General features: G+C 36.7%; 1 protein-coding gene across 1 annotated transcript in view; it reads left to right on the top strand.

The window, feature by feature from the left end:
- The window catches only part of DOCK2 (dedicator of cytokinesis 2), a 343321-nt gene that overhangs the window by 289494 nt on the left and 41369 nt on the right, over window positions 1-12458 (top strand). The window contains exons 34-39 of the mRNA XM_060765022.2: window positions 1370-1455; window positions 5094-5250; window positions 6759-6799; window positions 8351-8441; window positions 9821-9940; window positions 10885-10974. Coding sequence (XP_060621005.2) covers window positions 1370-1455; window positions 5094-5250; window positions 6759-6799; window positions 8351-8441; window positions 9821-9940; window positions 10885-10974 — 585 coding nt within the window. The remainder of the gene's footprint in view (window positions 1-1369; window positions 1456-5093; window positions 5251-6758; window positions 6800-8350; window positions 8442-9820; window positions 9941-10884; window positions 10975-12458) is intronic.

Below are 12458 nucleotides of genomic sequence, written 5' to 3'. Positions count from 1 at the left end.
AACTATGAAACCATGCTGAAAATGATTGTTTTGAGTGGGAAATATACATGTGTGTGTGTGTGTGTGTGTGTGTGTGTGTGTCCAGCCTTTCATGACCTGCCACATGATTTGTGTAAGAAGCAAAAATAATCTATAATATCTAAATATGGTTGTTTGGCTTTGGGGAACTAGAGTATGGCATCCCTAAGAGAGAGAAGATAAACTTCTTGTGATTGATAAGGGTGGAAAGGTGAAGGAGCACCAGCATAGAGGAAGGGGAAAAAATCAAGCAAGAGAAAAGAAGCACAGGGATACTTTGGAAGGATAAATTGAATTTATAGCCCGTTATTACTGGTTTGGAGGGAAAGAACAACTAGCAATAAACTGAGAGCACTTCCAGACAGTGCCATGGGATTAAAAAGAGGGGCAAAAAATCCCAGGACCTCAGAGCAGGTCCCCACACTACTTGCCGGTCCTGGGCTTTCTTCCAAAGACATCCTCACAGCCCATCTGTGTCTTGGAGGGTGGATGGGGAACGTCTGCCGAAGTTTATTTTTAATGCGGTTATGTGCTGATCTGTATATGTGCACATATGAATATAATAAATACAAGCATATTTACATGTGTGCATATAGAAATCAGCACATAATGGAGAGAATTTTAAAAGCTTCTGCCATATTTCTCTCTTCCTCCAATCATTTATTAAAGGTCTGTTTACAGTGTTACAGTGTTTATAGTATTAAATAAAAGGTCTCAGAAAGTTCTACTGGCTCTCCAATTGTGCTTCCTTTCAATCAGCTGTGCGTCTGTTTGACAGTCCAATCAGCTGATCAGCTGTTTTGGGCTTTTTAAAAGGGACAGAAATCAGCTGGAGCAGTCTCCACAGGGGGGAAGGAAGGAAAACACATGTATTTTTGGCATGCAGGGTAACATAGACATAGGAAGATGTGCATCTTTCAGTCAGAATCTGGATAAAAGGGGACTTTTTATCCCACAGTTTCCCTCAGTTGGTCCGAATCATTGCTCATTGTCTACCCACCCTACTTTTTGAAACAGGAACTGCCATGTTGAAAGCCTTATTTGGATGAGCCCTGAAAAGTTGGGGTGGTGGAGGATAGAAGAGAAAAGGTTCTGTGGTAGTGGTGTGTGTGTGAAACAATAAGGTTTTTACTATGCAATTATAGGTAATTTTTGGTACAAAATTTAATAAAACCACTACTTTTAAAATTGATTATCACATTCACCTGTATTTTATAAACTGCATATTGGGATGTGAACCTGGGAGGAATCACTTTTAAGGTTTGGATAAAACTTTAGAATGGTGAAGGAGTCCCAAAGAAAGAATTACAGACATACTAACTCAACAATCTTACATCCTTTCACCAAACAGTTTGAAAATGAAATCATTTTAAAATTGGACCATGAAGTAGAGGGAGGTCGTGGAGATGAGCAGTACCTACATTTATTTGAATCAATGTAAGTATAACATCGGAACATATCCTTTACTATAATTTGTCAGATTGCTATGTTTTAAAGTTGTCAATTTATTTTTAAAGTGTGAAACATTTTTTAAAATTATGCGTTATACTTTAGAGTTGCTCTTATATGAGATTCTCAGTGGTCTTCCAAGTATTCACAACTAAACCTTTAGTAATTCTACACTGCCTGTCATCCTCAGAAAATTGTCTGAGCTGTACATGGACTATTTTTGAGCTGCCTTGAGAAACAGAGGATTGTAGTTCATATCTCTGTTGCACTGTGCTGTAGATTTTGCATTTGTCCCTTTTAGCCATAACCAAGTAATAAATAATAGTAATATTTTGTCTTTGAGCACTGATTCATTGTTCATTGATATTTTGGGCCAAGTACCAAGGACAGGAAAAAGAGGGCAAGGAATGAAAAATGCTGAATTTGTAAAAAAAAACAACCAAAAAAAAACAAAAACAAAAAACTCCTCCTTTAAATGAGGGTGTATCAATAAACTCGCATAATATATGTGGAGATGGGGAGGGACAGATCCCCAGCAATGCCATATCAAGAGCCTGCTAAATATTACATGCTTTCAATGTCTTCCCATAATAAAATATATCTTTTATCGAAGGTTTTCGTGGCCAGAATCACTTGGTTGCTGTAGGTTTTTGGGCTGTTAGGCCATGTTCCAGTAGCATTCTCTCCTGATAACTTGCCTGCGTCTGTGGCTGGCATCTTCAGAGGTTCTCTGAATTAGTAATTCACATTGACACACCTTAGTGCTACTCAACTGAACATGAGAAGGCAGAATCTTAATGAAATTCTCCATGATATCCTATTGTTATCTGCCAGATTGGGAATAGTTGGAGTGAATAATTGGGGACATGACCCCATTTTTTTTCATCTGAAGTATCCTGTGCCTATACAAGTGACAATTTCACATGATGTGAATAATGTGTTTGTTTGTTTGTAAAGTAAATGAGGTGAATCGTGTTTTCAGTCCATTTGTTTAATCTTACATCCTGCTAGTCTGTGGTTATAGCTTGTGCACAGTGAGCAGGTAATGTGTTCAATATTGTCTGTACAGAATGGCAGAGGCTCTGATTTCCAGAAGGCTTTACTTGGAGATGCTAGGGATTGAACTTGGAATCTTCTGTATGCAAGGCATGTGTCCTACCACAGAACTACAGCCTTTTTTTTCTCAAAGATTCCCCAAGGTGCAAACTCTCTGCGCATAGGAAATGAAATTGTAGACAAAAGGATATGGCATAATCTAGACCTTTTCTAGCTCAGAACTAGGCTTCTGAATGTGTTTGCTTTCAGAAGGAAGTTGTTAAAAGTTTTCCAATAACTTTTTTCAAAAAATAAAAGTCTCCATTTGTATAGAAGGAAACAGTCAATGGTTTTATCATGGATTGAGTAGGAGTATATAGATATTTCAGTCACAGGTCTCTCTTGATTCTTGATAACATCAATTTTGAGATTGGGTCTTGAGTTTATATTGTGGTATATGTGCATGAAACACACACACACAAAGTAACACATATAGGCAGCATTCAGAATTATCCCCTTGATTTTTATGCCTGGCGCTCTCTGTTTTTGGCCCACTGTTGGACAATATCTTTATTTGAGACAATCAAAATGCTACAAAATAATGAGCAAGCTTTGGAATTCCACCAGACTTCAAATTAAACAAAGCAGAGGAAAGGAGAAAAAAAATATGGGTTTGATGCTAAATCCATAAATTCTGCTCTGGTCAGAGTTTTGAAATGAGGTGTGAGAAAGGTGGCATTTTTAATTAGACTGAGCAATCCCAGGTGCTGTGGAGGTTTCATAGATGGGCTGACATAAAAAATGCCAAATTGATGTTTTTGTTAATCAGTATATAATATGCAACCTCCATCAGTTTCAGAGATCTATTTCAAATCTGAAACAGAATACACACATTTCTTATGAGATTGAGGAGCAGAATAAAGAGAAATTATTTGGAGGTCTGCTATACTGAGTTAATCTTTCCTTCACATGTTATTTAACTATCAAAACAATGACAGTAGTCCCATTATCACTAAGGAAGATGGCAAGATTTTGCAAAGGAAAAACTGGAAGGTTATTCACAATAAATAACCATGTTCATACAGACAATAAGTGGATCAGACCCAGGCTTACTTATACTTAGAGTAAGCACATTGACATCAGAATCTTGCCCATTGATTCTGTTCTATTCTATTTTAAGCATCAGTAGTTTTTGATCCAAGCCAGCCCAAGGCCAGAGTATGCTCTGAATAAATGTAACTTTGTAGCTTTGTTTTATTATGGAAGACAAGTATTCTTCTTCTGAATATGACCTCAATGAGAAATCATATGGGAACCATTTATGGATTGTATAGAACTCCTTGAAGGAAGATCTGGGTACAGGGGAATTTTGAAAGAATGATAATTAAGGCTACGTTCCACCGAAGTCACTTACCATGTTCCTCGTTGAACACCAATAAGATAAAAGTGTTAGCTCCTATTAAAAGTAATAGCTAGTAAAGTAACAGCTAGCTATAATATAAAATACTGCATTTTCTCTGAAGAATGCCTATAAAGTTCAAAATTGCTTTACACATGTAAAAGTTACTAATGTAGTATAAGAGAGCTCTGCTTTCAAATGAAGACTGCTAATGAAGCCCAAAGAAATTAAAAATTGTACATAATGCAACAATTCAAGACATACAGAATAATTGCATTTTGAGATTGTGAGATGTAACTGAGCACTTACTAAGTTCTTGTCATCTTGGGCAATATCCTTCATAATTTCCATAATTTATCAAACTTAAAACCTTTAATGGAATTGGTTAGTTAGCGCCGTAATCACTCCAAGGCTAAATCAGAGTGTAAGACAATATAGGGCTTTTATAGAATGAGGCTATAATGGTGTCAAAAGAAAGTTAATTAGTCCCTCACTTTGTCAGAGTACGGGGATCTCCTGTCGTACATTGCAGTAGAACGGAAATACAGCTTGATAACATAGTGTTATCCACTGAGAATGTCAAGATTGAAAAGTTTCATATATAGTAGAGTCCGGCAATTTTCTTTATGGTAGGGTAGGCTAGGCTGGTGTAACAATAAGATATGGCTAACAGACAAATTATCATATTGGACTTCATTGACAGTGTCCCCTGAGCTTATTGCAGAGCAGTGGTCATGGATGTCATTGGGCAAGTACATATGCACATAGAAATTGCAGAAGAAAGCTTGCTGTGTTGGCCAGTCTCAACTTTGGATGGCTCTTAACATGGGCATGCTGCTTACTGGTGCCACTGTTGGCTGCTAGTCTGTGATGCTTGGTGGTCAGGTGGGTATTCAGACCATTGAGCCCTAGACTATAAGTCTTAGCTATGCCATTGCTGGTAGGTAGTGTGTATGCATGTGTGTTTGCGTAGTACTATGGAATTCTAGGCACTACAGAGTAAGTATAGTCCTTTTATGTAGATATTCTCCTTATTCAAGTATAGATGTAATCCCAAATGTTCAAACAATCTTGTTCCCAGATACCCTTCCTCCGCCCCTTCTTCTTAATTTTCATTTGGCATCTAAGAGAAATTTCTCTCAGTGTTTCATCTATATCATGCTTATTCTCATGTAATTTTCATTATTTTCAGACTTATTGAGTGTTCTGCAAGTAACACTAAAATTGCCAAGCCTGTTGAAACATTTGTATGCCTAGTCAAAGGGCTTTTGGAAAAGCTACTGGATTACCGTGCTGTAATGAATGATGAAAGCAAGGACAATCGCATGAGCTGTACTGTGAATTTATTGGTATGTGTTAGGATGAACTCTTTTGGTAGGGAATCAGAGAAATGTACTGACATGATAGGAAAATGTTTTGAAGTTTTGAGCAATTCAGAAAGCCTATATTGCAAACATAACTTAAAGGCATCAGATCCCATCTGATCCAGGAAGCTGGCCTGAGTCAGCCTTGGTTAGTACCTGGTTAGTACGTGGATGGGAGACTGAGGAATACAAGGTGTTCTTGGCTATATTTCAGAAGAAAAAACTGGGAAAACCAGCTCTGAGTATTCTTTGCTAAGAAAACCTTATGAAATTCAAGCAACTTTAATGCATGTATACCAGGCATGGGCAAACTTTGGCCTTCAATGAGTTTTGGACTTCAACTCCCACAATTCCTAACAGCCTACAGGATGTTAGGAGTTATGGGAGTTGGAGTCCAAAATACCTGGAGGGCCAATGTTTGCCCATACCTGATGTATACACAAACATACATTAAGAAAGTCAAAGAAGATTGCACAGTGCGGAATTGGAAGCTACATGTATCATATTTTCATAGAGAATGAAAGAGAAAAAAAAATAAGCCATCTATTCCAAATTCCATAATGTATGGTAAAAACAAAACAAAAAAACAAAACAGAACATCAGAATATCAATACATAAATTCTTAATAAACAGTACTGTAAATAAGACAACAAAGAGTCAGTAGAGGTAGAATTAATAGACATGTAATATTCATATAGGATTTTTGAATGTTCGAATTCTTTCTCATAAATTACTTTATGGGTCACTTTACAACAGCCTTGTAAAGTTGATATGTGTATGGTTTTCTTTATGCTGTAAATGGAAGGACTAAAATCAATCAAGATTCACTGTTACAGTCATAGCTTTGTAACAAACCGTAGCTCCTTGGTGCATGCGTGGCTGTAGTTCTAGATCACATAAACCATACTTCACCCTACAGGGAAGGACAGCATTTGCCTTGCTGCAAGGGCATTCTCTATTCTGATCTGGCCAACCCATCCACCTTGCAGTTGCCAAGGTGACAATTGTGTATTTAGCTGGAAATAGTCCCAATGATGAAGCATGAAAATGCAATTTCTTCCATGCCATTTTTCTGTCTTCTGAGTAATTATAGTACCTGAGTAATCATCGCCCTTTTTGAATAAAAATAAAAGATGAGCCCAAGTTTATTAATGATTGGTATCATGGAAGTGACAACTTTCATCTTGTTCCTATGTATTCAAGAGAGAGTTCCTTTTGAAATCTCCATGAATTGCTTTGGCAAAGGAAATCGTGGCCCTAATATATTACTGTATATGCAAATAATTAATTTTACAAATATTGGTTTCAGTAGGAGACAATATAGAAGTAATGCATAATAATATTAGTCCTAATGAAAGCTTTGAAATTTCCGTAGTAACATTTTAGGAATAATTTTAAAATATATATGTAAAGATTCTTGTGCAATGAGTCTATCCACAGTTAAGTGTTTTAAGTACAAAGATAATCAGATTTTGTTCATCGTCTCTTTCTAGAATTTCTACAAGGAGATTAATCGTGAGGAGATGTATATAAGGTATGAAAATGTTCTGCAAATTGTTTTCTGTCACACAGTTTTTAAGATTTTATATGGAGTTGTAGTAAATATCTGACAGCACACCATTCATGTCAAGCTCATGTTCTCCCAAGGTTCAATGTGATTCCAAAAAATATTGTTTGAGTCTTCTACATCATACATATTGATGATCTGCAATTTCCCCCATAGTATTCTGTTAATACGAACCTATTGGATGCTTGGCCTCCTCCTTCAAAAAAAGGGTTATATAATTTGAAGCAAAGAATAAGACACATTTCCAGTTGACAGACCCAGTCCATCTTGACTTCTTTGCATTTGACAGCATTTGTAAATAAAGAACTTCTTTAAAGGGCATGATGCCATATCTTACATATGCAGCAGTATATTTGAAAGTAGATGAGAAGTAAAAAAAGAAATCCCTTTGCAGACACAGCATTTTATCTAATGCATAAAATCTGCATTATAAATGTAACTATGGATGTTAAAACTGAGAAGCCACTAATTTTTTTGTATAAATCTGCGAGTAAAGGGTAACATCTTTGACCTATTTGACATGAGCAGATTTAATTCTTCTATTTTCAGTTTAGCTGCAGCTATATAGAAAGTCAGCCAACATCTTTCAAGCAAGTACTTTAGAACAGGAAGGGTGGTCAGAATGGATTGCACCTGTAGTGTGAACTTGGAGATGTGTAATTCTTGCAGTTTAGCTGCACTTTCAGTTTTGATATTCACTCATTCTTCCTTTCCTTCTCCTCTGCCCTATTTCTATCAGAAGAAATACACACACATATCCAAAGAACTACACACACATACCCATCTTCCATTTGAAACTATAAAATCAGCATCCTCCCAAATCTCAAGGGCCCATCCAGACAGGCCCTAAAACACACACCCTCCTGCTTCTTCAGGTAGGGTGTCCTACCTGAAAAGCATGTGTATTTGGCACAAAGAACTACAGTCTGCTCCAACCCGGGTTTTTAAAATCTGCATCAGTGTGGATTTTACCCCTGTCTGGAACTGCCCATAGTGAAATATACATACCTTTACATTAATGCATGCTTCATTCTTGAATTTATGGGAAACCTTTTCCGTCTCTGAATGTTTGTACCAGATAACTTATGTATTGCATTTTGTGGGATACAGAAAAAGATTAACACAAAATTTTAAGCATTTTCTTACAATGTAGACTGCAACATAAATGGGAAAAAATGCAAGATGTGAAATTCCATATTTCCCTTCTCTGAAGCAGCAACATTTGATAAAAATGAGCCACTTTCTTTATGCTCAAGTGTATTTTGGCTTCCTCCTCCAAAGTTTCAAGATTTGCTTTCTTGTGATGACATCTAAAAACATAAGGTTTGATCCAATAATATGTAAGAATTATAGGGCCTATTATCTTGAATGACACTGAAATCTTTATGTGGGACTCACACTTGAATGTTGGGAGTCCAGTTCATGATTGGAAAGACAAAAGGTCGTTTTTATTAACTCAAAGGAATGGAGGCAACTTTGTTTTTTTAACTCTTTCTTACTTTCTTCATCTATGAACAGATACCTATATAAACTTCGTGATCTTCATTTAGACTGTGAGAACTACACTGAGGCTGCATATACGCTTCTGCTGCATGCTTCTCTTCTGAAAGTAAGGCATCTTCTTCTTGATTGAACATTAAGGTCTATAAGTAATGCAATGTCAAGTCAAATTTTTAATGTTTTCAAGCTCAGGTCAGTTGAATCTTTGTCTGCAGATCCCGTAGATGCAGGGAGCTGGCTACTAGTTTGCAGAGGTTACAAAATATGTACAGTGGAGCCTTGACTTAAGAGCACCCCAAATTATGAGGGTTTGAGTTAAGAGACATTGCCCAGCCCAGATTTTGCTTTGACATATAAACAAAACTTTGTGTTTGTACCATTTTAAAATTGATCTTTCCTTTTTAATTGTTCTGTATATTTTATTTATAAAGCACATTTTCTTATTTAAAAACACGTAACAAAAATTGGTTATACTGGTCGAAAGCAAGGAGGAGCTGAGGAGTCTTCTAATCAAGGTGAAAGAAAAAAGTGCAAAAGCTGTGTTGCAGTTAAACATCAAAAACCAAGATTATGGCAACAAGAATGATTGACAACTGGGGAATAGACAGAGAAAATGTGGAGGCAGTGACAGACTTTGTATTTCTAGGTTCAAAGATTACTGCAGATGCAGACTCCAGCCAGGAAATCGGGAGACGCTTCCTTCTTGGGAGGAGAGCAATGTCCAATCTCGATAAAATAGTGAAGAGTAGAGACATCACACTAGCAACAAAGATCCGCATAGTCAAAGCCATGGTATTCCCTGTAGTAACCTACGGATGTGAGAACTGGACCTTAGGGAAGGCTGAGCGAAGGAAGATCGATGCTTTTGAGCTGTGGTGTTGGAGGAAAGTTCTGAGAGTGACTTGGACTGCGAGAAGATCCAACCAATCCATCCTCCAGGAAATAAAGCTCGACTGCTCACTGGAGGGAAGTTTACTAGAGACAAAGTTGAAGTACTTTGGCCACATCATGAGGAGACAGGAAAGCCTAGAGAAGACAATTATGCTGGGGAAAGTGGAAGGCAAAAGGAAGAGGGGCCGACCAAGATGGATGGATGGCATCCTTGAAGTGACTGGACTGACCTTGAAGGAGCTGGGGGTGGTGACGGCCGACAGGGAGCTCTGGCGTGGGCTGGTCCATGAGGTCACGAAGAGTCGGAGGCGACTGAACGAATGAACAACAACAACAACAAAAATTGGAGGGGAGTTGGGGGTCTCGAACAGATTAATAGTATTTTTATTGGAATTTTTGCTTTGAGGTATGTGTGATTTGAGTTAAGAGTTTGGTTACAGAACAAATTCAACTCTTTACTCAATGGTATGTTGTAATGTGGCATTGAATTTTTGCCGATTTTGTAAACTGCTCTGAGTCCCCTTTGAGGTGAGAAGACCGAGGTAGAAATGGTAGAAATGGTAAAAAAAGTTGTCACTGTATTTCTCTTTTTTCCAGTGGTCTGATGAACAGTGCACTCCTCAGGTCATGCAAACAGAATTTCAGAGTTCACAGACACATCGCCACCTGAAAGAGCACTTGTATGAAATGATCATAGAATACTTTGACAAGGGAAAGGTAGCCTTTGATTCTTTTTTAAGCTTTTGTCAAGTTGCTATTATCTTATGCCATAGCCTAAACCTTTTAAGAAGTCAAGTGTGAAATGTAGCACATAAGTTAAAAATAAAATCTGTCTCAAAATTTACTTTAGGTAATAGCTTGGGAAGAAATATTATTTTTTACTCATCATGAATTGCCTTGCTTTTAGTCAATAGTGGTACAAAAATGAGGTTTTATGCATAAATTTCATCACTACAGTTGTTTTCAGAATATGGTATTTCCTTTAGAAAGTTGTTCTTATGATTGGGGCAAATTAGATATTTTATTTTGAGATATAGCCAACACATTTTGCTCCATCATATCTTGATTTCAATGATAAAACAGTTGTTGTCTGTAAAGAATAAGATCCAAATCTGTGGAGACCTTAAGGGCTGCTTTCAGAAGATGTATTTGCCTCCTGGATTGGCAGCAGCAATTCTTCCTTGTACTACTCACATCTTCCCTTTAACTGTGGCAGAATTTCAAAGATCTTGTGAGTTGGTGATAACACTGTTGAAACTGGCACATCAGAACATTTAGTTTATGTTGAGGGAACATGAACTGTGAAAGAAAAGGGAAAAAAAATCAGGGTATGTGTATATAAACATGAGTGGCAGTGAAAAGAAACTTTTGTGAATATTTTGTTTGTTCAAAACAATTGTTTTATGTATAAAGCTTATTTTATGCAAAAACTGACATTTTTCAACACAGAGAGAAAAGATCTTGAAATGTCAAAAATACCAATGTCAATTGTATGTCTCTTTACTGCTAATATAGCTTTTCTTCCCAAGGATGAGAAAATGTGTGGGTATTCTTTAGATCTTTGCCTTTATAATGTAAGGACACATTTTTCTCATAGTGAGCATCATCAATTTTGTGTAGATTTGGTTCACTTTTGAATACCATGTTGTGTTTGTTGGCAGATGTGGGAGGAGGCAATATCACTGTGCAAAGAACTGGCAGAGCAATATGAAATGGAAATCTTTGATTATGAACTTCTGAGCCAGAACCTGGTAAGAAAATGCTTCTCTAAGAATAAAATAGATACTGGTATATAAGTTTTTTGTGATTCCATATACTTTTTTTGAAATATTTTTGTAGTTCAGATCCTAGTGTAAAATAAAATATGTAGTGAGCATGAAGGCATTTACTGGTAATTCAAAATAGGTAACTTAATGAATGTATATATGTAGCTGGATTGCTTGGTTTTCAAGGCTTTGCAACTCAACATGCTAATACTCTATGTCCCATCTTGCCACAGTAAAGCATGAGGAAAATGCTGCCTATGAGCCATAAATGTTTTTAAAAATGGTGGTGGTGATGGTGGGGGTTACCCCTTCCTAATCCACCACTGACCACTGAAAAGCTCCCACACCCCGAAGTATGAAAAATGTGGGAGGGCTTCTGCAGAGAATTAGCTGTGAAGTCTTCCGAGAGCAGCTGATTTGAGGGCTGTAGTATTTTATGACATTCCCACACATGCAAAATCATTTAATGTTGCAGTTGCTGGAGAATATTTATGTGTAAACAGTGAGCTTTAGTTAGTTTGAACATATTTTGAAAACACTATTAATTAGCTTTGGGAAAATATATGCAAATCGGAAGTAACTTTTATATTGATTAGAGAGAAATTATGCTGTTCTGTATGTTGTGCAAGGGTGGCTATTTTATAACCAGGAAAATGCAAGAAAAAAGCTTTTACAAAAATTGCAAGCCAAATTGATGGTATTAGATTGTAGGGGAAATATTCTCAAATATATTTTATTAATTTAACTTTATGTTTAGTTACAGCAGTATATTTTCAAAAAAAAAAAAAAAAAAAGAAACAGGAAATTCCTGTTGTGGGATATCCTTGAATTTACTGATGACTGATTTCAGAGCTACCAGAAACTCTTTGCTTAGATTTGAAAAAGCCTCCAAGAGGAATGAAGCTTTAATGTGTGCAGGAGGAGAATTTTCTGCAAGGTTTTTCTTTTTTTCTTCTTCCAAAAGTGATTTTTTTAAAAATGACAGAGGAATGAGAGGAGGTCCTGAGGTTAAATAGAAGTGAGGCCAAGGATCTGGTGCATTTCCTCTGTTATTTTTTAAAGTTAGAAATTCATTTAATATGGGTGTGTGTATGTATTTGTGTGTATGAATGAAACAAATTTCTAACATAGACAAAGACATACAAACACACACAAACACATCATCCCATCTTCTCCTATAAAGGGATTCAAAGTAGCTTACAAAATTTTTAACCAAGTTCAATTAAAAAACCTATTTTACAAAAGCAACTGGATGAGTAACTCTATTTTAAAAGCAACTTAGATGTGTTTACATTCGTAACAGTAGCTTAGAGATATGTAATGGTACTCATGTGGGCCACTGAGAATAAGTGTTAAATCGTTAGCCCCCCCCCCCCCCCCCATAGAGTGAAACTGGCCACCTCAAACAGAGGTTTGATTGTTATGCTGTCAGATAAGGCCTGCTAGAAATAGAGTAGGATTATAGAAAG

The sequence above is a fragment of the Anolis sagrei genome, chromosome 2 (genome assembly GCF_037176765.1).
Source record: "Anolis sagrei isolate rAnoSag1 chromosome 2, rAnoSag1.mat, whole genome shotgun sequence".
NCBI lineage: Eukaryota > Metazoa > Chordata > Lepidosauria > Squamata > Dactyloidae > Anolis > Anolis sagrei.
This window is presented reverse-complemented; position numbering and strand designations above follow the sequence as displayed.